Source organism: Nematolebias whitei, chromosome 1 (genome assembly GCF_014905685.2).
Source record: "Nematolebias whitei isolate Nwh7 chromosome 1, NemWhi1, whole genome shotgun sequence".
Lineage (NCBI taxonomy): Eukaryota > Metazoa > Chordata > Actinopteri > Cyprinodontiformes > Rivulidae > Nematolebias > Nematolebias whitei.
In genome coordinates this window covers 7,973,739-8,001,180 of record NC_056498.1, presented here as the reverse complement: position 1 = coordinate 8,001,180, position 27,442 = coordinate 7,973,739, and the positions used below count along the sequence as shown (strand labels likewise).

The 27,442-nt window shown below is 40.8% G+C and overlaps 1 protein-coding gene across 1 annotated transcript in view; it reads left to right on the top strand.

The window, feature by feature from the left end:
• adam19a (ADAM metallopeptidase domain 19a) overlaps window positions 1–27,442 on the top strand; it is a 158,315-nt gene that overhangs the window by 48,090 nt on the left and 82,783 nt on the right. Inside the window, exons 7-10 of the mRNA XM_037681636.1 lie at window positions 349–438; window positions 9,535–9,730; window positions 10,837–10,945; window positions 21,336–21,540. Of these exons, the coding sequence (XP_037537564.1) occupies window positions 349–438; window positions 9,535–9,730; window positions 10,837–10,945; window positions 21,336–21,540 (600 nt within the window). The remainder of the gene's footprint in view (window positions 1–348; window positions 439–9,534; window positions 9,731–10,836; window positions 10,946–21,335; window positions 21,541–27,442) is intronic.

The following is a 27,442-nucleotide window of genomic DNA, read 5'->3' as shown; positions in this document are numbered from 1 at the left end:
AAACTGAACACACATCTGCCCTCACCACAAACTGAACACACATCTGCTTTTCCCCGCAGCAAAAAATATATAAATAATAATAATCAGTCAGCCATTGCTCCTGAAAAATGTGACATTCAGTGGCCACTTTTCTTATTCTTCAGTCCCCATGATTGACACCTGCCAGTCATCCTGTCTTCTCTTGCCCTGATGATCTACTCGTGTTGTGTTCACTGATCCTGGCTGGTGTTTGTTACAAAATGTTGAAGAAGTTGAAATGAGATGAAGACCTTGGACTGTGTGACCTTTAAGTTGTTCAGTGTTGAAGATGAAGTTTGTAAAATCAACTTTATGTCTGATCATTTACAGGAATGCTCCAATGACTGCTGCAATGCCAACAATTGTACCTTAAAGGAGGGGGCTCAATGTGCCCACGGAGTGTGCTGCGATGGCTGTAAAGTAAGACACACACACACACACACACACACACACACACACACACACACACACAGTGTGTAAAGACAGCTGAGGTGGCCTGCAGCAGTAGCTCAGTATCATTAGTTTGCTGTCAGTCTTTTTGTCAGCAGGTTGACACACCGTGTCAGCTTCCATCACGGTGCGGCTCGTCGCTCTCACACCAGCTCCTTTCATCTCGCCTCACATCTCTCTCTTAAAGGGAGATCCTGACATTTTGCTATAACATACAGATCAGTGACGCCAAATTCTACAGAGCTTTAACCTGACAGAAATCACAAAGTACTGAAGACAGCAGAAACACGTGCATTATGGAAGAGGAAAAGACTTTTTCCTTTCATTTTTTTCCATCTTTTAAACCTGTGTGTGTGTTTTCCTCTACATTTGAATCTTTATGGCTCTTAAATCATGATGTTGTTTTTCACATAGGCTGTCAATTGTTAGCATTAGTACATTCCTATTTAAATGTTATTATCATGTGTCCAAAGATCATTTTGTTCCTTGTTAAGAATGCATATCTGCCAGAGTGCACTTACATTAAGAAGGAATAGTGTTCGAGCCATTTTGTCCAAACTTTGTTAATGCAGTTGAGTGGGATGTCATGTGTTATTGTAAGATTTTGTTTAATGTGTTTTTGTGTTTTTATTTAAGGATCCTCATTAGTCTTTACCATAGTAGAGATTTCTTCCTGGGGTCCACTCCCATGAACATTACAATACACAAATATTATAATATTGCAATTACTACTTCTCAAAATCTCACAAAACACCAAAAGGGACATTTCTCATCCCAGGACCCACAGAGCACGTGGAAGGGCATTAAGTGCATCACAAACAATGACAACAGAGGTGCACAATACCCTAGGGACACATCACTGCCAGATGTGCTTAACAGGTTCTATGCATGCTTTGAAGACCCAGACAGACCACTCTGCACCAGACTCATCTCACCATCTGAAGAGGAGTTCCTTCTAGAGTGACCTCAGCAGAAATGAGGAGTACCTTCAGGAGGATTAATTCTCACAAAGCAACTGGCCCAGACAACATCCCAGGAAGGTGCAGAAAGACTGTGCTGATCAGCTCTGTGAGGTGCTGGCTAACAAATTAACTCCTCCCTTACGCTGGCAACAGTTCCCACCTGCCTGAAGACTGCCACCATCATCCCAGTTCCTAAGAGCTCTGCAGTGACTGGTCTGAATAACTACCGGCCAGTAACCCTCACCCCGATAGTCACTAAATGCTTTGAAAGACATCATGGCCCACATCAAAGCAACCATCAACACCAGCGAGGACCCTCACCAGTATGCATACCACAAGAATCGATAAACAGAAGACACCATCTCCTCTGTGGTCCACACTGCTCTCACCCACCTGGAGCAGAAAGACTCCTACATCCATATGCTCTTTGTGGACTTCATGTCTGCCTTCAACACCATGATCCCCCAAACACTAATGGACAAACTACTCACAGTAGGAATGAGCCCCTCCATTTGCAACTGGGTCTTGGATTTCCTGACCAACAGGTCGCAGTCTGTAAGGATCCACAACTTCTCCTCCTCCACCATAACCCTCAGCACTGGCTCCCCCCAGGGCTGTGTGTTGACCCCCCCCCCTCCTGTTCACTCTGCTCATATATTATATATATATAGATTGTGCAACTACCCATCCAGGCTATCATATTGTAAAGTTTGCAGATGATACAGTGGTGGTGAGATGCATCACAAACAATGATGAGTCCAGCTACAGGCAGGAGGTGGAACACCTTGTGAACAAGTGAAGAACATGTGAAGAAGACGGAGATGAGTGTGGATTTCAGAAGGAGCAAACATACCCCCCACCCCGAACATAGGAGGATCTGCGGCGGAAGTGTCTCCAGCTGCAAGTACTTGGGTGTTCACCTGAATGACAACCTCACCTGGAGCAACAACACCACCAGCCTGATCAAGAAAGCTCATCAGAGACTCTACTTCCTCAAACGGTTGAGATGAGCTGGACTGGGAAGCTCAGTCCTCACCTCCTTCTACAGGTGTGCAGTGGAGAGCATCCTGTGCTCCAGCATCAACGTGTGGCATGGAGGCTGCACAGCTGCAGAAAGAAAAGCTCTGCAGAGAGTGGTGAAGGCTGCACAGAAGATGTTGGAGTCAGCCTCCCCACCATCACAGACATCTACACCTCTAGATGCAGGAAGAGGGCTACCTGCATCATGAAGGACCCCACTCACCCAGCACACACACTTTTTGTCCTGCTCCCCTCAGTGTCAGGATTTCAAGGCAGGTCAGGACAGGAGAGAACCCAGTTGCACAGGCAGGACTCGGGAGACAGGCGTACGAAATAAAATGCTTTTAATAATAATAAATCAAAAGGCTGACATGGCAGCAAAACTTACAAAACAGATTCAGGAACAGGATCAAACAGCATCAGACTGGCAGGACAGGACAGTCAATACCCAACGACGAACCGGCACTGACAGGACTAACAGATAGACTTTATATACACAAACAGGACATGTGACACGGGTGATGTTAATCAGATAATCAAAGCAGAGACACAAGGGAGTACAGACAGGGGAAGGCCCACTAGATGGCGCCATCCCTACACTCAGGAAAGAGGTTGAGGAGCATTAAGTGTAGAACCACTAGACTGAGGAACAGCTTCTACCTTGAAGCTGTTAGACTCATGAATCTCTAACCAGGATAATCACTGTAATGACACTTTAATTGGACATTTGACACTTCAATCAATCAATCAATCGTCAATCAAACTTTATTTATAGAGCCCTTTCCAGCAGCCAAAAGGTGCACAAAGTGCTGCACAATACAGAAGTTAAAAACAAACAATTAAGAATAAAAAACAGACAGTTAAAAAATAAAAACAAGCAATTGAAACATAACAAGATTGCCAAATAACTACTAGGTATTAAAAGGCTGCCTGAATAAAAATGTTTTAAGTCTAGACACTTTATCTGTGCTGCTGATTATCCATGCTGCTGATCTCTTGCCTTTACGCTGCTGTATTCATACCCATCTGCTCACAACAGACTCATGTTCAGGCTGCTGTTTAATACATTGTATTATATTATATTATTATTGTTTAGCATATGTCTTAAATCATTGTATACATTTTTTATACTCTTGTAACATTCTTATTATTATTGCTACACTATTTTTTTTGCTATTTTGGTGTAACTGGGACCTTGAGTACACAATTTGGATCCACCTCATGCAACACGTGATGCAATTGACAATAAAGTCACCTTGAACCTTGAACCTTGAACCTTGACAAGACACAAAAACAATAATTACAAAGAATGCTAAAAGAAGAGAAACAGTCTACATGTTCCTCATAGATCAACAAATGGAATGAACGGTACTGTTTTAGTGCCTTTCTATCTAATCAAGATACTCAAATCTCATTACAACACAATCTGTGTCCTCATTTACCTCCAACACACACATTCGTACAGCACTCTACTACATCTTTGCAATTATAACCTGAATCTGTAGAGACTAATCAGAGCTTTAGATCACATTCATACACTGATGGGACACAGTGTCTTGCCCAGGGACACTTCAACATGTGACTGCTGGTGGAATTGAACCCCCAACTCAGCCACAGCTGCCCCAAATCCATTCAGTTTAATCCAATATTGGTCAGTCAGATCATCTGGACCGTTTCTTTTTTGTGGACAGACGTTTCGCCCTCTATCCAGAGGGCTTCATCAGTCTGAGAGTCCCAAGTAAACTGTTTTCCCCACTAAGCAGTACACTCCTTTAGTGAACCAACCAGTTTACTGGTGGTAAGATGGAAACTGTCCAGATGACCTGATTGACCATTATTGGAGTTTGTACCTGGATGATTGACTATGGACTTTGACATTCAGTTTAATGTTATTATCAATATGTAGAAGATTACATATTTTTCAGGAGTCCTGCAGGTCACGGGATTCCCGCAGGATTCTGGTAGGACAAGAGTCAATTTTAATATAACTCACAGGATTGGGATGGGACAGGATGAAAAGTTAACAGGACCAGACAGGAGCGGGAACCAACCAATAGGACAAAAAAGGAAATTTAAAAATATATATATACTTTAGACAGGTGCCGCTATTTTGTAGTTTTCTCTCAATAAGCTTCAATCAGCAACACCAGACCTGCAATGCACCAGTCTGATAATGATGCTCTGAAGTCTGGTAATCTGAACGGCATCCTGCTTGACCGAAACGAGCTCGTTACCTCGACCACATAGATCATGAACTTCATGAGGATGTCGTCCAATGTACAATAATGCCTTTAATTATTTTTATTTGTTGAGTTCTCTGCTTGGTACATTATTTTTCTTTTTTTGTTGTTGTTGTTGTTTAAGCAATTTGAAACATGACAGTAATGTCACTGTTTAAAGGAAACAGTTGCTCAATAAGTTAGTAAAATGCAACTTTATATGTCATGTTTGGGTTCATGGTGTGACCCATGCACTGTTGTTTTTTTTTTATTTTTACTGTAACTGACCTCCAAAAGAGCTAGAAACAGGGACTCAGCAGCTGATCCTCTGTAGAAAAACTATAGGAACCACACATTTCACATTTTCGTATAAAGAAACTGGTTCAGATGACATGATTTAACCATTTTTGTTGTTATCTACCTAGATTATTGAACTTAAATTTTTTATAGGCACTACAGGCCATGTATTATTTGTTTTGTGCCTTTTAGTGAAGGCTTTTGTTTGGATTTAGGCGATAAATGCCTCTCTATTTCACCACAGATAAACTGTTTCTGTTGTCATATCTTTTGAAATTAAACTGCAAAACACAAAGTAATATAAAATGAGTAATGAGGAATGGGTAGAAGAATAAATCAAATTCAATATATTTCCTAAAAATTAAAAGAGATATAAGCAGGAGCGGTACAGGAGCGGGAGTGATTCTGACTGGGAGCAGGATGGGTGCAGGAGTCATGTTACCAGGAGTGGGATAGGACAGGATTTTTTTTCTGTGGGACCAGGACAGGAGTGAAAAGCCACTTCTGTGTCATCCACTAATATGTAGTATAGATTTTTTTTTAAGTTTTTTTTTAACTATCTTGAAGAGGATTAGGTCCACCTTGCAAAAAAAAATTTTTTTTTTCTTAAATTCTGACCCTAATCACTGAATTCTGAGAATAAATTCAGATTTTTTTTTTAAATTTAGCGGAACTACTTGTTTAGGTCAACATCTGCTAAATGATGTAAGTTATAACCAAATTTGTGTTGGCAAAGGTCAATAAGTGGTGTCCACTATCCTGAATCTTAATTCAATTTCAATTTCAATTCAGTTTATTTATATAGCGCCAAGTCACAACAGATGACTCCAAAGGTTAATCTGTTGTAGACGTCCATTCATTGGATACTTTCAGAGAGTTTCAATAAAATCTGACAACTGGTTTAAAACAAAGAAACAGGGTTTATGCATCTCTGGTTGTATTTTGGACCTTGAATAATTTTTTATGCATGCATTTTTTTAATTTTTCCTTTTTAAATTAATTTATTGTTTTGATTGCTAAAACAAATGAATGTAACATTTTGTTTTTAGTTTGTATCCTGATTCTTGTATTTTGAGTTTCTTAAAGTACAGAAACATATTTTTTAACTGAGTGATTAAGTTAGAATGTTTCAAAGGCTGCAGTGAATTTCAAATTAGGTTTCAAAGTTGTGGCTGCCATGCCTGACTGTCTGCCTCTAAAACCAGTGTTGGCTAAAGGCATTCTCAGATGAACCACTCACATTCTTTTGAAACTTTATAAATTCCCTGAGAATTCAAGCAGATTTTCTTGGAAAGTGTCCTTTCAACACTATACCACAGTCATATCCCTGGGAACCAAGGGAAATATATGCAGTGAAATGCATAATGCAGGTGCATTTAGTCAAATCTGAATATGAACATTAAAAATAAGATTTACACTTTGGACTGATTGCCAAAATTGTATGACCTTAAACTAATTTGTTCACTTTTTGTGGCTTTTAAGCAATTTGAAAATGTTTGCACACAGATATTAAAATATTGGAAATTAAACATACATACCCTTCATCCATCCGTCTGCCTGTGCATATTGTGAGCATGATGATTTGAAAAGCTCGAAGCACTCGGAGAGCACACACCTCTGCCAAGACCCTAGGGTCACTGATACAGTAATGTTGTGCAGACAGATAAGAATCCTTGAAAACATTCCTGGATCTGGATGGTGATCCAGATCACCAAAATTTAATCAGTTTTTCTTTGTGACATCCTTAATATTTCCTGAGAATTTCATGAAAATCTGTTTGTAACTTTTTGAGTAATCTTGTACACAAACTGACAGAAAACCCGAAAACAGAACCTCCTTCCTTACAGTAGGTTCCAACGTTTCAGTTCAATTCTGTTTATTTATAAAGCGCCAAGTCACAACAGAAGTCATCTCAGGGCACTGAACAGAAACATTCACATTTAAAAATAATAATTAACATTATTTATCTGAGGAGCAGACTGTTTTAAATTTAACTCCATCACAGAACTCTCATCTTGAGCAAACATGAAGGCGAGAGTAGAAAGGAAAAACTCCCTCATGAAGAACAAACCTTTAGCAGAATCAGGCTCAGGACAAGCGGCCATCTGCTTCGACCGGCTGGGTTTGAGAGGAACAGATACACAATGGCAGGTCAAGTACCACATGTTAAGATAGAAATAATATGAAATGAAAACTGTTCAATTTTAACAATTCATTTAAGGAAATGAGGTCAATTTGTCCTCTAGTAGTCTAAGCTTAAGACAGCATGACAAGCCAACCCTAAATATAGGATTTATCAAAAAGGAAAGTCTTAAAACTGGACAATGTGTCAGCCTCATGGACAGAAACTGGAAGTTGGTTCCACAAAAGAGGAGCCTGATAACTGAAACATCTTCCTCCCATTCTGCTCTTGGAAACTCTAGGAACCACAAGTAAACCTGCAGTCTGAGAGCAAAGTGCTCTGTTAGGAAAATATGGAACAATAAGATCTCTAATATAAGATGGAGCTAGGTTGGTGTGTGGTTGCATCCTCCACTATCCTTTGAAGAAACTGTGTGTTCTACTTTTTGATTGCTGAAAAGTATAGTTACCTCAAATAAAACTTGGGGTGGCTCGTGGGGTGGCTAAAGATTAATCTATTGGGGGGGGGAGGCTAAGGCCACCATTGACCACCCCTGGCTCCACCATGGCTCCTAGTTCTGAATTTTTTTTTTTTTTTTTAACTACCTCAGTCCTTCTATACTGTGTACCTTTTACCCACTTGAATATGTTGTAACAAAAACACTAAGGTTTACTTTCATTCTATGTTCAGTTACAGTCCAGAAGAACACTAATCTCCACAAATACAAACATTCACTATTCAAATCCTTCAGCGACAGAGGACATTGGTGTACTCCTTGTTATTCCTCCCCCCCCCCCCCCCCCATTAATTAATTAACTATATATTTGGACCTACATGTTCTCTGGCATCCATCACGAGGTGCTGAAACACTTTCACACCCCTTCTTCCTATGGCATTGACTACGAAGATTAAAAAGTTTAATCTGTTTGAGTTCAAGAGTTTAGTTTTTGCATTTTAATGGTGGGGTATAGACTCAAACTCCAAACTAAAAACAGTGCACATGTCCAAGTGTTGGTTTATTTTTCATATTTCTGGGCAAATTTCTGATTTTACTCACACACTATTTTTTTCTGTATTCATTTCACCTATGTACACATAATCTCGTTTTTGTCATAGGTCTTTTCTCAAGAGAGACTTGTTCTAAGTGAACTGGCTAGAATGTAATTACCAGTACTGACAAATACAGTGTATATAGTCAGAGAGAGTAAGAGATTCTTTATTGTCATTCGCACCTCATGTGGTACATGTGGTGGAGCGAAATTATGTACACAAGGTCCCAGTTACATCCAACAATAAAATGTATAAGAAAAACAGTAATAACATCTAAGATATGAACTAAGAAAAACATCAACTAAATATACACTAAGCACTCATAACATAAAACGTTGAACATCAGCACAAACATGAACATGAGTCTGTGAGCAGATGTGCACGCATGAACACATCAACATTGAAACAGATCAGCAGCAACATGAAACAGATCAGCAGCAACATGATATGGTTTTTCACAGTGATTATTCTAGTTAGAGATTCATGAGTCTAACAGCCTCAGGGTAGAAGCTGTTCCTCAGTCTAGTGGTTCTGCACTTAATGCTCCTTAACCTCCTTCCTGAGGGGAGTGGGGCAAAAAGTGTGTGCTGGGTGAGTGGGGTCCTTCATGATGCAGGTGGCCCTCTTCCTGCATCTGGAGGTGTAGATGTCTGTGATGGTAGGGAGACTGACTCCAACAGACTTCTGTGCAGCCTTCACCACTCTCTGCAAAGCTTTTATTTCTGCATATAATATTAAGTAAATATATTTTAGTAAACACATAATGGAGTAGAATACTAAAAACAGATACAAGTTTTTAAAGGTGCCTTTTCCATTTTTCTAATAAATTGGACAGTTTCAGGGTTTGACTTGCCTCTTTCTTCAAACAGTGAGAATCTGTGTTCTGTCTTGTGTCATTTCTTTAGATTCGTATGTTTCCTGCCTTCCCCAGTGTTTCTTCCTTCATGTTGTCAGCTCCTGATTTACCTGTTCCAATTCCATTCGCCCCAGGTGTTCATAACACTGTCTCGTTAGTGTCCTTTTAAGTTCAGTGGCATTGTGTTTCCTCCCTGTCTGTGGATTGTGCTTCCCATAGCCGTCATGCTCTGTCTTCCTCCATGTCTCCCTGCTCCTGTGATTTGTAAGTTTTGCTGCCACGTCAGCCTTTTGTTTTAGAATCTTTTATTTTACCTTTGATTTTTTTTCCAGTGTCTTTCTGCACTTGGGTTCAACATACCACAGAACATGATACAAACTCAGTTTTATGCATTTTACTTGACTCTTAAGGGACCAACTATTGATAGCTATTTGACAGAAAATCACTTTATAGTTGCCTGGACTGTAAACAGTTGACTGGACTTCAAATAGTGTATTTTCCTCCTTGTCCTTCTGATTGTTTGTTTGCTGTCTGTGTCAGTTGAAGCAGGCGGGCACCATGTGCCGGGGGCCAGCGGGGGCATGTGACCTGCCTGAATACTGCACTGGGGCCTCCCCTTACTGCCCCAGCAATGTCTACCTGCTTGATGGCTCCCCATGTCAAAACAGACTAGCCTACTGCTACAACGGCATGTGCCTCACCCATGAACAGCAGTGCCTGCAGCTCTGGGGCTACGGTAAAGAAAATAAAACAACTCTTCTCCTCTTTTAGAAATATGAAATAAATTTATTTTGCATGTCATTGTTTATGTCTGAAACAATGTTTATTAAGCGTCTGCATCCTTATAAAACACAGCAGACTGGCTGATTTATTATTTTTGCCAGGGGACTTGTGCATCATCCCCACTGGTGTCAGAAGCATTTCTAATGTGTGTGTGTGTGTGTGGGGGGGGGGGGGGGGGGGGGGGGGGGGGGGGGGGGGGACACTGGTAGTGAGTCTGGGGAGATTCTCCCCCATAAAATTTTGAAAAAGTAGATGCATTTTGATGTATTTTAGCGGGTTGTTAAACATCCACGTTACCTACGTATGTGGCTGCCATGTGATTCAATAACTATTTTAGAGAGCATGGCACAACAAGAAGTAGCCTGACCTACAGCTCTCCTTGTATGAATAGAGCACAGTCCGCTTCTCTCACGCATTCAAACATCCCCCCACTCCACCCTACACCCCCATCAACAACTGCTGGCACTAATGTAGCACTAAGCTAGCAGCGCACAATATTGATGCGCTAGGTAAGATGCTACAGACGTAGCCCTCTGCTTCTCTCATGCATCCTAACCCCCCCACCCCACCCAGTTCAACAACTGCCAGCACTAACGTAGCACTAACCTAGCATGCAACAGAGAGGTCTCTCCCCCTCCTCCCCCTGCCCCGTCAACAAAAATAAACATAAGAAATGAACACCCTGCCAAGCCAAGTGACCTTGGGGAAACACTGCATGCAGTGTGGTGAGTTCTTGTAGGTAACCAGGAAAACCTGGACTGGACTTTTAGTGGTTTGAGTACAGAATTATCCTATTAATCAAATGGAATTAATTTGTTCTTGAAGAAATAGAAACAGCACTGGGTGAACTAATATCTCATGGTAAATGTGGGGGGTCTCAAATTAATGTTTTTTTTTTATGTGAGGGGGACACATCCCCTTCACATATAATTGATTCAACACGTATGATCAGCACGTTAGCATTTACTCTTTGTGGAGAAAACATGGCTAAAGTTGTTAGTACAGCAAGTCTGAACCACTCCAGTCCACAAGACTGAAGGGGGAACTTTGTGTTTCCAGGAGCTCAACCAGCTCACGACGCCTGCTTTGAGGATGTCAACGCAGCAGGGAACGCTTTTGGGAACTGTGGGAAAGATGAGCACAGCAACTACAAGAAGTGTGACAAAAGGTAAGAGAGGCTGTCAGAAGATGTCGGTAAAAGTTTAAACGTCATACAAAATAATTCAAGACAACTCTAACAAAAGGAAAACTGCATTTTGCCACCAAAATAAAGCAGAAAAAACACACCAAATGTTTCAGTCACAAAAGCATAACAATAAAATATGAGTTTACTTGTAACACCATTGAACTTTAACCTTCACCAGCACAACCAACTAGACAAGCTTCTATCAGTCTCATAATTTCTTCATGAAAATAAATACAACTGTTGTCAAACAACACTGTAACTGTTCATTTAATTGGTTAACTCATTCCAAAACAAAGCAACTAAAATATTTGCTGTATATGAAAAGCAAACTTAAAGTCCAACGCCCACCGTTATTCAATTCAATTCAATTCAAAAATACTTTATTAATCCCAGAGGGAAATTATTTGTTGTTGTAACTCGTTATCGTCATTTCATTAAGAGATCTTATAGATACTAATGGTTGTAGACAGGAAGGATCTCTTGTAAAGGTCCATCCCACAGTGGATCCTAAGAAACTGGTTGCAGATGCTGTCCGATCTGTCCACCCAGACTCAGCTGGCCTCTCGGTTCCCCTGGGCTGTAGGACCACCTGCAGCAGTCTGCCGAGCTCCTCATCGCTGCAGACGGCCAGCTGTAGGTGCCGAGGGACGATCCTGTCCTTCTGCTGTCATGAGCCATGTTTCCTACTAGTTCCAGGATCTCAGTGGTCAGGCACTCGAGCACAGCTGGCAGGTAGATGAGAATGCGTCCACAGAACATCCTTTTCAACTCATTTGAGATTTGGGGCTGTAGTTGAGATATTATTTGAGCTTTTGAGATGTTAATCAGCTGCTGTTGGTTGTAGAAACTGCCTTGTTGCCATGGTTACGCATCATAACAAATGTCCAAAACTAAAAAAAGTTTCAGTAAAAGTCCTTCCAGCTGCACAGCATCTGATACCAGAGGAAACAATCATCCCAAAAATGTGATTTACATCCAGAAAAAGAGGAATTAAAGTTTTCAAAACCAAAATCTCAGAATGAAAGTAACAGAGCTGCTCCAACATGCAGCCGCCTTGAGCGGCGCAATTCTAGAACATTATCGTCCCAAGAGTCCTTAAGGGCTAATCACTGTTGTAAAATATGAGGGTTTTTTAAGCCAGGGTTGAATGATCACACACTCCAAATGCAAATTTTATGTCTCTTTAAATGTGGACTCTTTGTTTCTGGTTTAATTCGTTTCGGCAAGACAACAAAAAGAAGGTTCCATAAATATGTACAAAAAAAAAGACAGTAAAATAAAGCAAATACATCAGTGGTACCTACTGGAAACACAAAAAGAGCACAAAAGTCATCACTTTGCCACGTAACATTATGTGTGCAAACTGTAAATTTTGCATTAAAAAGTTCTTGTTCTTAACCCAAATTACTTTGTTTTACAAAAGATAAGGTAAAAAAAACTAACAAACAAATTGAGGTTTCACGTGGAAACTACTGGAATGTGGACACGCTGTCCACATGCTAGCAAACCCATGCAATATGGTGGAACCTCTAACAAAGTTAAGTCAGGTCCTCTGGACGGCTTTGAAAGAGATTTTATCCAAAAGACTTATTCAGTCTGAGGAGCTGCAATAAACCCAGTCTTATAAATAGCACCTTCTCATAGTGGATCAACCAGTTTGCTGGTGACATCCAGAACTAGTTGTTCACATGATAAAGGAGGACCATCAGCTTAACAGATCGTTAGTGCCCTGATGGCCACTTGCTAGTCACAGAGGGTTTAGTGATATTAGCAATACAACATTGTAAGAAGGTGACAAATGGACACAGAGGCATCCACCCCTGTTTAATGATGGATGGTTTCTCTTCACAAAGATGGCTTCCTTCAGTCCTCTTTCAAATCATCATTCCTCTCTATCAAGGATGGGCACACCTTCATCCCTGAAAAAGTGACCACTGGCCTGCAGACCATAGACTGCAGAGTCTTGTAACTTCTTCTTGTAACTACTTCCTGGATCTCTTTTCAGTGGCTCATAAGTGGTTAAGTCACTAAGGAGTGTCATAACTTTCTCATGATAGTCGTTCTGGTTCAAAATTACTGTGCACCTTCCTTTGTCTACTGGAAGGATGATTATGATTTTGTCCTTGCTGAGAGTGGTGAGTGCATCCCTCACCTCTCTACTGATGTTGGAAAGTGGTGGTTTGGCATTGCTGAGGCAGGCTGAAACTTTTTTCCTGAGTTGTTTTGCTTCAAACTCTGTAATTCTGTTATTGTGGATGGCTGACTAAGTGGCTGTGATCATCTCCACCAGAGGAATTCTTCTTGGTGCAACCGCAAAGTTCAGTGCCCTGGCAAGAATCTCTGTCTCCGGCTGGGTGAGCTGTCTGTCAGATAAATTCTTCACCCACTTCTCTGTTTCTCTGGCATGTGACTGTTTACCGGTGTGTTGTCTTAACTGAATATGTTGTTATTGGAATTGGGATGGGCTTGACGAGTTACCAGTTAATTAAACTTCTTTTGTTTTCGGTTCTTGGACCAGACATTCTGTGCTTTATCTTTGAAATCCATTACTTGCTGAAATGTGGTCTGATCTAAGCGTGTTGTTAGTTTTTGTTGGATGTGCTCTTTGGCCTCTGAAGCCTCAATTGCAAAATTGATCTGTCTCACCCATTCATTCAGTAGCTGGGTCTGTACCTTCGGTAGGATTTTGCTTGCCCGGTGCCCGCTGACAGAAGATTATGGGTGAACAACTAAAAGTCTAAAAATAATAACATAAAACATGGATTTAAATATATAACATCAACAATTGACCATAATTTTTAACCTACAGGTATTTATCATTTACTACCTTGATGATTAAGAATGAACAAACAAATCACCTCAGGCAGAATTGTCAACTATTCCTTGTCTTTCCAGCGTGTTCTCCCAAAACTTCTCGTTTTCTCTCTCTCCGGTTTTACATACTTATGTAATGTCTCTTTGTACTAAAACAAAAGTGTGGCAAAAAGGCTGCAAAAGGAGAACCATCAGCCTAACGATTGATCGTTAGTGCCATCAGGTCACTAGTTAGGCTGATGGTTCTCCTTTTGCACATGAACTACTAGTTCTGGATGTCTCCAGCAAACTGGATGATCTGCAATGAGGAGGTGCTGCTTATAAGACCACGTTTGTTGCAGCTCCTCAGACTGAAGAAGTCATTTGGATAAAACACAAAATGTTTTAACAAGAAGAATCCATCCAGAGGACCTGACTTAACCTTGTTAGATTTATCTACCTGGATTATTGAGCATGCATCAGGACAGTTTGCTTTAATTTGTTTAATGTTTTCCACAGAGCATAGGTATTTATTTGTTTTGGCTCTATCATATTTTGCTGGATATATAATATTAAAAATGTGGGTGTTGGATGGTTGCAGCAACAGTCATACAAACACAAACAATAAAAAAAAAAAGCTAAACTGAACATGGTCAAATCAGGTAAAAAAAATTACTAGACAAGGTCACATTTTGAGATTCTCCTCTCACATCTCTTATTGTACTTTTGTAGATAATAAAACGTGTGGTATTGGAGACATCCATCAATTTTCTTCTTTTTATCCAGGAAGAGTATGAAATCAAAGTGACTTGAAATATGAAACATTTTTACATGTAAAGCAAAAGAGACACATTTGTACCATTGTTCAAAGTACGATGTCCATCAGATGGAGTGGCAAAGCCAATGTACTTTTTTCTGGAGGATCCAAAGACATTCCCGGGCTCAAGAGAATATATACAGTAGTAATTACAGGGAGTTCTGTGTTGGCCCCAGATTCCCCTCCCAGTGAGACAAGCCTGGAAATCCTGCAGAGGGATATGTCCAGGTGGCATCCTAATAAGAAGAATAAACCACATCAGCTGACTTCCTGTGATCATGGACGAGCAGCAGCTTGAGCTCTTCTCTGTTGACCATGCTCCTCACCTTGTTTCTAATGCCCTGAACATTAAAAAGGGAGATCATGCTAGCTGCTTGTATCCGGGGTCACGTTCTTTCTGTCGTGATTTACCATAATGTCCTTAGTTGAGGGTGGTAATGTCAACTAAGGAAAAATTAAAGTAAATCAAGAACATGACCTTTTAGCTCACCTCCATCTTTACCACAACATACTGAAGCAACACCCTCATTACTGTGGACCAAATCCTGGTCTAATGATCCATCTCCTGCCCCATCACTCATAAATTTGAACTGCTTCACTTGAGACAGATACTCAGTCTTAACCTAGAGGGATCATTTAATCTTTTTCTTGTTGAGGACTGTGGCCACAGGGCAGCTGTGGCTGAGTAGTTAGAGCAGTCGTCCTCCAATGCAAGAGTTGGGGGTTCGAATCCACCAGCAGTCACATGCCAAAGTGTCCCTGGGCAAGACACTGAACCCCTCGTTGCCTCCGATGTGTGTCCCATCGGTGTATGAATGTGATAAAGCTCTGATTAGTCTCTTTAGAATGATTTGTTCAATTAGCTTTGTAGAGATGTAGCAGAGTGCTGTATGAATGGGTAAATGAGGGCACAGATTGTAGTGTAAAGCGCTTTGAGTATCTCCATAAGATAGAAAGGCGCTATATAAGTACAATCCATTTACCATTTAAAACTTTAGGGAGCTTGCTCTCATCCCAACTACTTCACACTTGGCTGTGAACCACCCCAATACAAACTGAAGGTCATACTCTAAAGATGCCAACAAAACCACTTAATCTAGAAAAAGCAGATATGAGACCCTGAGCTTTCCAAAATCAGACATTCTCCTCTCCACAACTGCAGCTTCAGATCCATGAACACCACAAACAAGATTGAAGACCAAGGGCAGTGTCCGACCTGCACTGAGAACAAGCTTGACTTTGTGCCATTGATGCAGACACAGGGCTTGTTTTGGTTAAACAGGGACCATATAGCTTTTAAAAGGAACCCTGGTATTACTTGGTGTATGGACAAAAGCTCACAAGACAGTCACAAGACAAACTCACAGCCTTAATGAAAAAGGAGAGAAAAGCTCACAATTTCTTTATTATTTTTAAAACATTCAAATCATGATATATGTGATACCTTAAAACTGTTAACCCCCAGAGTTGCTCATGCATTTCTTATTTACAGTTGTGGGCACCATCCATCCATTATCTTTACCTGCTTCTTCCTTTTTGGGTTGCGGGGGTCACCTGTACCCTTATCCAGCTATCACTGTGCGAGAGGCAGGGGGACACCCTGGACAGGTCTCAGTCCATCACTGGGACACATAGAGACAAACTAGACAAACAACCATTCATTCTCTCTCACACCTAGGGACAATTTAGCGTTACCAATCAGCCTAGCATGGATGTTTTTGTTCCTGTCTATTGTTGCCAGTGGCCGTTAGGCACACTATTGGTCTAGTACATGTACACAGGACACAACGTGATTGGTCGAGACAGCTTTAATTAGACAGAAACAAAGACGTGTGACACACACTAAGTGACACTCATCTGAGCAACAAAGTCCATGCTCAATAATCCAGGTATACAATCCAACATTTTTCAGTCAGGTCATTTGTTCCTGTTCCACTTTGGAGTAAGCAGTTAGGAGAAGAATCAGTTTTGTTGTGTGTTTCCTTGACTGATGAAGCCTTCCGGATCAAAGGCGAAACGTTTCAGCACAAAAAAAGAAACTGTTCAGGTGACCTGACTGAAAAATGTTGGAGTCATCTGAGCAGTTAGAGATTTTGTGTTAGCTCCGCTAATTTACACACTACATACAGCTACACACAACGATGAAGACAGTAGGAAAGCAGTCAAGAAGTCAGCCTGACCAGATCCTTACACAGACTCTGCTTGAAGCCAGTGAAAAGTCCATGCCAGCATTTAGAAAATCTAAAGCTACAAGTGGGATCTTACACATCAACACAGTGGATGTCTACCTAAATATCTGGCCACTCTCCAAGACCTGGTTATCTATGAGTGGAATAACACTAGTGGTGCAGATCCAAGGCCATTCATAATCCATGATTCTAGCTCTGGGTGGCATCAGTGTGTTATAGTGTATGCTGTTGAGGAGCAGCTCCCTCACTTGGGCCTGACTCTTGAGTTATGGCTGGTAACTACACCATTTACCCATAGCCTTGTGTTATAGCTATTGACTTTGAGTTAGCTTCTATCCAGCCAGTGGCCTTTGTGCTTGGGCCTCAAGTAACAAGACAAGGCTGCTTCTACAACTTAGCCCAGAGTATGTAGAGAAAGATCCAAGTCTTGGGGAAGACTGATCTGTACCACACCAGTTATGATGTCAAAATACTTTTGTAGGAAGCTTGATGGGCTGTTCTTGCTTCCAGAAGACAAGGTGCAGGATGGCATGGTTTATCAGAGGCACACACCAGATGGGATGGAGGACTTAATTGACTACTTTGATTCCAAGTATAGAAGTAGAACCTTTCGTCATGTGCAGTAAGAACAAGTGCAACCTAGAGCTCCACCATAGTATGTTTTTGGAACATTCCACCACAGTTCAGCATACCCATCTGGAATGTCAAATTATGAAAGCTGGAAGATGTCCTTCTTCCAGCTCATCGGACATCAACACCCATTCTTCTGGACTGCAGTGGATGGTTTCTATTGAGACTATGCACTTGTCAGTACACACACAACAGAGGGCAGACAGTTGCCAAGTGTGCACGAAGCAATCATGAGGAGCTTCAGAAGCACCTCAAAAATCAGTGCCAAGACTTAGTAGCTGAGTGTAGATCTCTGGAGGATCAAGTCCTGCAGTTTGTAATAAAAACCTCAAATAATACTTTTAATATCATTTTTATATGCAACATTTTTATATTTGCAATGTGATTTGTATATTATATATGAAAATGTGTGATTTAAATGTTATATTGTTATGTGTGGCCAATAAAGAAGAAACAATGTGAGCTTATTTGTTTTAGGTTTGGCACATGCCCGTGTGTGTGAGCGAGAGAGGAGAAAGAAAGAATTATAGTCATTAAAACTCCAGGAAATTGAATCCATCCATCCATTTTACTTACTCGCATTTTCCTTTCCGGGTCACGACAGAGCTGGTGCCTACAGGTTTCCAGTCCATCACAAGGCTACAAAGATACAAATGAAACAAAACAAACATTCTCACTCACATCTACGAACCATACCACTCACCCTAATATGCATGATTTGTTTTGTGGAAGGAAACCAGAGTACTATGAGAAAACACACATGCACAGGGAGAGAGTACAAACTACACACAGAAAGGCCGGAAGGCAAACCTGTGACTTAATTTCTGTGAGGTGATAGTGCTTACCACTGCACTGCCGTGCAACCTGGAAATTGTATCATCAAGTGAAAATGGAGGACACGGTTTATCTCTGTTATTCAGCTATACTAAATGAAAGAAGTGTTGTTCCGTGTTCTGACACATTAGTAATTCAGACATCTTCAAGGTCATATTCTGTTGAGTTGTTCAGCATGTTTCCTTTTCTCCACATGGCCACAGTTCATCTTCAAGGTCCTGTTGTCATCCAAGCCCTCAAGTGCACGTGCTGAGCTGCAGAATGCAAGGTTTGATGGTCAGTCCCCTTGCACCCAGAGTTAGCCCTTTGTCCTCTCCATCCTCTGAGAGCTAAATTAGCATCTTAACAATGCAAATGAGCTTGTGGTTTATGGTAGGTGATGGCTGTTTGCAGGAGCCACTGAGGCGCAAATCCATTACGGTCTGACACGAGGGATGAAAATGTTTCAGACAGCAGACTCACCGAGATGATTATAGAATATGTAAATCTGCCCGGTGTAAGACATCCACACGCCACCCACCATCCACCACTCTGTAATTTCCTCCACCAAGGATTGTTTGTTAACACCATTGCTTAAGAAGTTAAGCATGAATTTAAATGAACATTTTATCAGACATGTCACACTTTTCTATACATAAATAATAAATGATCAATGAGTAACTGTAGTAAAGTAATAGCACCTATTCCACCTTGACTAAACCTTCTAGAATGTTTTCCGTATATTTCTCTATCATAAACTCAAACAGAACTTCTTGTGTTGTCTTTCTCCATCCTGCACACACTTTCAGTCCACTGAGTGTAGCGTTCAGTTTCGGGTCCAAGAACACGTTGACATGTGCAGTGAGCATGGACCTAACTGCTGAGCAGGTGTGTGTATGTGTATGATACAGAAACAAGCATTTAATCTCTGATATCACAAGCACTTTGAGCTGTGAGGTCTAACATCCTCTGGGAGTTTGTGAAGTGTTGCTCTGGTGTTGTAGCAATAAGCTTTACAAGTGCACGTTATTATTACCTGGGCTTTGTTTCTCAGGTTACACACAGCTAAGACAGAACAATGAGGGGTGGAGGTCTCAGGGCGCTGTGGTGCCTTTAACTTTAGTCCCACAAAGTTTTGTTTTAAATAAAGGCCTAGAATGTGTATCACTCATTGCCTTAAATGACAGAGATTTACACTGAGATCATGGCATGTTGAAAAATGACAATAACAGTATCCAAAAATGAGTTGTAGCCATTTTAGACCAACCCTGAAATGTGTTTTTAAAGCATTGACTTATTTTAAGCCTCACTATTATTCCATACCCCTTCACTGTAAGTTGAAAGGCATTTTTGTGGAGAACATGTGTGTGTTTTAACCTCTAGTGTTAAATGTTTGTTGTCCCTTGTCGCGGAGCGAAGCGTGGGATTTGGAAAACCGTCTGTCCATCCATGCATGTTGTGAGCATGATAACTTGGAAAATAAGTGAATTGCCAACGTCCATTTTGGTGTGTTGCTGCATCTAGGTGTCATGTCAAAAACTAGTTTGCCACGACAAAATCCAAGATGGCCCTGGCCATATAAATAGATATAAACCAGCCACCTCAAACATTTGAGGAAAATATGATTTCTAGATTTCATCTTGCATAAAAATATAGTTTCCTTAAATGATTGGGGTGGCCGAAGATTAATCTATGTTGGTCAATGCCACCATTAACTACTCCTTGGCACCACCATTGCAACAGGTGGTGGATAAAATTGCTGTCAGGGGAATTTTGGTCAAGGTCAAGGATGTTTATCACTAACTAATGTTAAATTAATGTTGAAACATGTGTGAGAGTTCAGAGAGTTATTTTCCCTCTCGGAGAGGAGCGTGCATGTGTAGCTGGATGAGGCCGAGGTCATCAGGGCCTGCCTCTGAGCCAAGAACTGATAAGCATAAAACAATTCTTGCACGCTGCCCCGTGCAGATTCTCGCTACCGGGCTCGATGATGCATCTGTGTAAGCCTGTGAGTGGAAGTCTGTCCTTGCAAGTAAAAACCGGTAAAATGTCATCTTGTGTCCTTGTGGCTTTTTTGAGTAATTGATATGAATAGAGGATATTTTCATCCAACAATTTCTCCCTTCACTCACTCCACTGTAAATTCGTCAGTCTGTGCTGTTTCAGACAAGCAGAGAGACAAACCTCCTTCTGTTCTTCCACACAGTGTAACTCATACTCACTTCAGTATCTTGCATCAAAAACATTTAGGTTTACTTGCATTCCCTGTTCAGTCCAGAAAAACACTCATCTCGATAACTACAAACATTTACTAATCCAATCCTTTAGAATGGGGACATCAGCGCACTGCTTGTGTATCATTGTTTAATGGCATCTGCTCCAGACCTCTGGGCCAGGTCATCCTTATTAAAGAGCTCTTGATCTTAATGGGTGTTTTATCAGATGAAGGTAATGAATGAACAGACATGGAGCGAACACATAGACTGTCTTCATCGTTCAGCAACAGGTGATGAACTTAACCACAGTTAAATTAAAGAAAAGATTAAAAAACAAAACTCCTGGACTTCTGCTCCGAAGCTGAAGATGTTTCACTTCCCATCCAGGAGGTTTTATCAAATCAAAAACTGTCTGAATTGTGAGGACTTTCTGATTTTTTTTAAGTGATAAAGCCTCTTGGATGAGAAGTAAAACATCTTCATCTTCAGAATAGAAGTCTATTAGGTTTTGGATTTATCAAGTCCTGGATGACTGAGAATCTTCACCATTATCACCACATTTCTTCCAGTAAGCTGGTGAAGATTCTCAGTCATCCCGGACTTTATAAAAACAAAAACCTACTGGACTTCTATTCTGAAAATGAAGACATTTCGCTTCTCATTTGAGGAACTGAGAAAGCTCCTCGGATGAGAAGCGAAACGTCTTCAGTTACAATTAAAGTCCAGTTGTTGTTTTTTTAACATTTTTATTTTTATTTTTCCAGTAAGACTCATTTCCATTATTTTTAAAACCTTTCTTACTCTTTAGCTGACGTGCACCTTTGCTCAGCAAACGCTGCTCAAAATCTCAGCAACACACGAACTATTACTGATGAAAAGAAGGTTTATGTTTATTTTCTTGTGTTTCTACGCAGTGATGCCAAATGTGGTAAAATCCAGTGCCACAGTGCTGCCAAGAAGCCCAAAGGCACCAACGCAGTGTCTATAGACACGACCATCAGGACGGGCGGCATCGAGGTTAAATGTCGTGGGACCTACGTTTACAGCACTCAGGACGGCCAGGGAGACCTGCCGGACCCTGGCCTCGTCATGACCGGAACCAAATGTGGAGAGGGGAAGGTTGGTGCTAACACATGAAAGGCATATTTACAGCTACAAAGGTTCTGAAGAAATTATTTCACTATTCAACTATTAAATTACAATATATTCTCCTATAGGTCCAAAAAGTAGTTTGGGGCATGTTTTTTGTAATATTTTAAGTTATGGCAAATCCAGACTTTTAAGTTGTCAATCTATCATCTTATTTTGAACTTTCAGGTTAAAGCATGTTGGGTTTTGTTTTTTAACGTCAATTACTACATTATGCAGAGGCTCATGTTCAGTTCTTATTTAAAAGTTATAATCATGATAATATTTTGCTTTATTTTTCAATATTTGTTGGGTTGGCCATGATGGAATAATGTGTCAAAGAACCTGTTAAGTGATGAAAAGTCCAGCGTGTCAAAATGTGTTGAGTCGCTGGTTGCCATGGTGATTTACAAGTCTACTCAGCTTCTAGAAGACTGATGCTTTCAGCAACCTCAGCATCATCGGCCTGTATGCAGTCGCTCCACACACTGACCTTGGCTTAATAACGCAAATGTGGTTTGGTTGAGAAAAGAAGCGGCGTGACACAGAAGATAAAGCTTTAATATTTGATAATATAGCATTTTTTGACATTTGTATGTTTTTTTTCTGAGAAAGAGTTTTATAAGCCTGAAAAACTAGAAAATAAATCTGGCACTCATTTGGCTAGCTGTTGGGCCCTGCTTACACAAGTTTATTTATTTGTTTATTTTGTGATACCAGAGCTTTTCTGGTATCTGGACGTCGTGTCCATGACAGCAGCTTTCGTTCTCTCTGAAACCGAAGGTTTCTGAATCCAGATCTCGAGAGTGGAGGTTTTCAAGGGGAACGCCCCCACAGAGGTTTGAAATGCTCTGCAGAGTTTTTATGATACTCACCCTTTTTCCAGCATGTAGGAGTAAACCAACAACATCCTTGGTCCAAAGGAATGTTCCTGTATGCACCAGTTTGGATGCAACTATGATTGTCCAGACACTGCATGCAGCTGAGCCCATTCAGGGTTGCCAGATAAACATCAAGTTGTTTGTTTTACTCTCCTTTTGTGTGCACATGTTCACCAAGCACAGCTCACATACAGTACCTCGTCTTACAACGCCCTCAATCAGCACAAATAAACAAGTTGTGTCAAAGTACAATCATTTTAAAACGGCAGTGCAATAGTTCATTTCTTATCTGGCAACTCTGCCTGGCATGGAAACTATGACGTTTTCATGTAAACCCACTCTCTTTTTCTTTTGTCTATTTGCCCTATGAAGCACTGAAAAAACGCAAACGTTTCTAGAGGTCATTCTGGTGTCAACAGGACCTTAGCCCAGCCTGGATAAATACTTCTGCCTCTTTTCCACACTCTGTGCCTCACGACTGATGCCATGGCCGCTAAGATACTTCCAGCTACTGATAACAATTTGGCCTGACTTCCTTTCAAAAATGACTGGACTATTCCTTTAAGACATTAGCCAGTGTTTGCCACAGTCCTCATTGCTTTAGCTTTTCATCTTCTTCTGCTGACTCAACGAGCAGGGCTGGTGCGAGCATACTTCATACAAAACTAAATGTCACTAAGACCCAGGAGGTTTGCGCTGGCTTGTTTGATTAACAGTTTTCCCGACACTTTAATTTTAGTTGCCAGATGCTGAATATGATTTGAAAGTTTTAAGCACCTTTGTGCACAAACATGAATCATGCAGAGCTGAACTGTGCTTGTGAAAAACATAAAAATGTTCCTGCACTTGGTGGTGTAGCTCCCTCTGCCATTTCTCCAGTAAATTTTATTCCTCGGTCTTTTTTTTTGCTTTCCCTCTGCATCACATTCCAGCCACTCAAATTCCATTTCAGCTACTGCGTGGGAAATGCTCTGAGGACTGAATAGTGCTGCATGAGTAATATATAATGAAAAGGCAGCAGATAGTATTGTCTGCCCTCTAACATGATGAATTTTGAATCATCGTATTGAGCGGGTCTTTTCTTGGCCGTAAATGCGCACAAAGCCTTTTCCTCTAATCATCCTCTGATAAATACAGCTGTGCTAAATCCATTCTCCCCCTAACAATCGTTAAGCAGCAACAATAACAGGTATTACAAAACTAATGCAAGTATTAATATTAGTACCGACACCTCTTCTGAATTACACTGCTGGATAAAAATGTTTGTTATACAGTTTTACCAAACTGGCAGGACATTTAACCAGTTTGCTCAGACCGACCTCTGGCCAGTGTTAACAAAACATCAGCACAACCAGGTACATCATAACAGTTGTGCTTCAAAATTTGTTGTGTCCTAATTTTATTGCCCATTAGAGACGTAAATAAAGCAAAAACATGGATATGCATATTACAAGCTGCCTTTTATACAAGAGGTTTAAACTGAGATTATCTTATGATAAAAATAATGGACTGTTTGATCAAACCTTGTAAAAATAACTTTATGCATAATCTAATGCAATGCAATAGTATGATCTGTGAGCAAATAAACTATGTAATGAGAATGACTCTCAGCTGCCACCACATCAAATTTAGCTCAGTATCTGTAAAAGGGACGGAGTTACGTCTAATGTCAGCTGGCTGTGGCAGCCATTTTTACTCAAGTTGACTGCGAAAGTAAACAAGTTGTAAATGTGCATCCAAAGTTTACTTTATGCAGGTTATAGTAAAGTTTATCCAGTGGTTCATGAGATATCTTCTTAATAAACACACACGCACACATGTTTGTCTTTCTATCTTTACGGGGACTTCCATGCATTTCTAGAGCCTAACCCTTACCCTTGCACTTCACATTATATTACTGCATTTGGCCCAAGTCCTCTGATAGATTTTAAATTTGGCCCTCTCAGGGAAAAAGTTTGGGCTCCCCTGCCCTAAACCTAACCATTACCAGTACATGCCTAACCCTAACCCAGCTGGGGAGTGGTGGCACAGAGGTTAGAGAAGATGGGCTTGTGATCAGGAAGTTGCAGGTTCAACTCCCGGTACCATTAACATAAAAAATGTGGGTGGAAAAGGTGAAACACCCACACCTGCCTCCATCCTCATTTGTCCCACTCTGGGCCCTTGAGCAAGGCCCTTAACCCCCAACATCTGCTCCCTAAACAGGTCTCTCTTGAAAATGAGTTCTCGTGACTCAGTGAGACTACCTGGATAAATAAAAGCTAAATGAAAAATGAAAATCCTCAATTCCCACCTTAGTCCTAAACTTAACCCCTAACCAGTGTTGCCAGATCTCATGATAGAAACAAGCAACCAGCTCTATGAAAACAAGCCCAACTGGCAACCCACCACATTGTGTAAAACAGAGGCTGTTTTTAAACAGTATAAATATACATTTATTATGACATTACACATAAACAACTGCAAAATTATGATAAACACTTTGAATAACATACTTTTAAGCTCTGATTAATTTTTTTATTTTTTGCATATGTAACAAATATGTCAATCATATTTTTTCTACATATTTTTAAAAACAAAACATCCTGACATTTGCGTGTGAGTGGAGCCCCCTAGTGGTCGGCCACAGTATGAGTGTTTGTTTGAGCATGAGCCTGTTGCCTCGACAACTTGGGCAGGAGCGATAAACAGGAAATGTGGGTGCAGAAGGGACAAACTACCTACTACCACTTGTCTTTTGCTTTATTGTTCAGAGCTGGGAGATAATCAACAAGATTCACTCGGAAAAAGAGTCAAGCCCAAATAAGCAACTTCACGTTCAAAACAAGCCCAAAAAAACGCAACCCGCGACTCACAATTGCAAACGACTTTAGAAAAACAACAAGCCCAAAGTCATTTATAATAGACAGACTTGGCAACACTGCTCCTAATCCATCAACGACTCTTGAACCTTATTAGGACCAGGCTTTGGTCCTCACATGTGTTGGAACAATGGGCCTTACAAGGTAACATAAACAAACACCCAAAAAAGTTCAATCTGGTCCTCTGGACATTCAAAAAAAAAAAAAGCAAAAAAATTATAGAAACGTTTCGTCTCTCATCCGAGAGATTTCCTCAGTCTGAGGTGCTGTATTCAGCTCAGTCTCTTAAATAGCACCTTCTCAGAGTGGATCAACCAGTTTTGCTGCTGACAACCAAAACCAGCTGATCACATGATCAAGAAGGACCATCAGCCTAACAATGGATCATTAGCACACTGATGGCTGTTTACTGTTCACAGAGGGCTGAGTGATACTAGCAATCACAGCATTGTAAGAGGGGGACAGTTGAACCCGGAGGCCTCCACCCCTGTTTAATGATGGACGATTTCTTTTCACAAAGATGGCCTCCTTTACTCCTCTCTCAAACCATCGTTCCTCTCTGTCCAGGATGTGAACATCTTCATCTCTGAAAGAGTGACCGCTGGCCTGGAGATGAGTGTAGACCGCAGAGTCCTGGCCTGATTATGTTGCTCTTTTGTGCTGGTCCATTCTTTTGGCCAGTGGCTGTTTAGTTTCCCCGATGTAAGACTGATCACCCTCCTGACACTGAACAGCATACACAATATTACTGTTTGTGCCGGGGGACTGGATCTTTGGGATGAACCAGTCTTCGCCGTAATGTATTTTGGGGTTTAAAAGCCACTGTGGCTTTTAGGGGGTGGAGGCCTCCGGGTTCAATTGTCCCCCTCTTATAATGCTGTGATTGCTAGTATCACTCAGCCCTCTGTGAATAGTAAACAGCCATCAGTGTGCTAATGATCCATTGTTAGGCTGATGGTCCTTCTTGATCATGTGATCAGCTGGTTTTGGTTGTCAGCAGCAAACTGGTTGATCCACTCTGAGAAGGTGCTATTTAAGAGACTGAGCTGAATGCCGCACCTCAGACTGAGGAAGTCTCTCGGATGAGAGACGAAACGTTTTACTTTTTTTTTTGCTTTGTTTTGTTTTTTGTTTTTTTGAATGTCCAGAGGACCAGATTGAACTTTTTTGGATGTTTCTACCTGGATTATTGAGCATGCATCAGGATAAACAAACACACATACTGGCATAAACACAGTTGTCTGTCTATGCCTTTCAGCAGAGGATTAGAAACAAACCAGAGTAATGTCACTTCCTGTGAAAATGCAGTGTGGAGGCTTATTGTGGAATGCATTGCTGAAAGCTGCTGAAAAGGTTTATTCTCTAAACTGTTAATGTGAGCTGAATTTGAACAGCTGATATTTGCTGAAAGCAGGAAAATAAAAGCAGAAACAATGTTTAGAAAAAGCTGAATGTACCATAAATCTAGGAGAATATGTTGAAATAAGTGTAGGAAATAGGAGGATTGATAAATTGCAAAGAATTCTGGAATTAATAAAGAAACTAAAATGAGCAGGGAAAAAAAAAATGTAATTAGCCCCAAATAGAGTAGCTGAGATTGCTTAAAAACTAATTGCCAGAAAAAGCTGAAAAAAGAATAAAAACATAAAGTTAGCAGAAATAAACTGAAGAGAGTAGAAAAAAGCTAAAAACAGCTGAAATGAGCAGAGAGAAGCTGAAAAGGAATGAAGGAAGCTGAAGTTTGCAGAAAGAAGCTGAAAAAAGCTTAAGCAGAACAAAAGCTGAAATGTGCTCAAGTAGAAACAACAGATGAAATGAGCTAAAGTAGAACAACAGCTGAAACGAGCTGAAGCAGAACAAAAGCTGAAACGAGCTCAAGTATAAACAACAGATGAAAGGAGCTGAAGCAGAACAACAACTGAAATGAGCTCAAGCAGCAGCTTGAAACGAGCTGAAGCAGAACCAAAGCTGAAATGAGCTCAAGTAAAAACAACAGATGAAATGAGCTGAAGCAGAACAACAGCTGAAATGAGCTCAAGCAGAACAACATCTGAAATGAGCTCAAGCAGAGCAGCAGCTCAAAGGAGCTGAAGCAGAACAACAGCTGAAATGAGCTCAAGCAGAGCAGCAGCTGAAGGGAGCTGAAGCAGA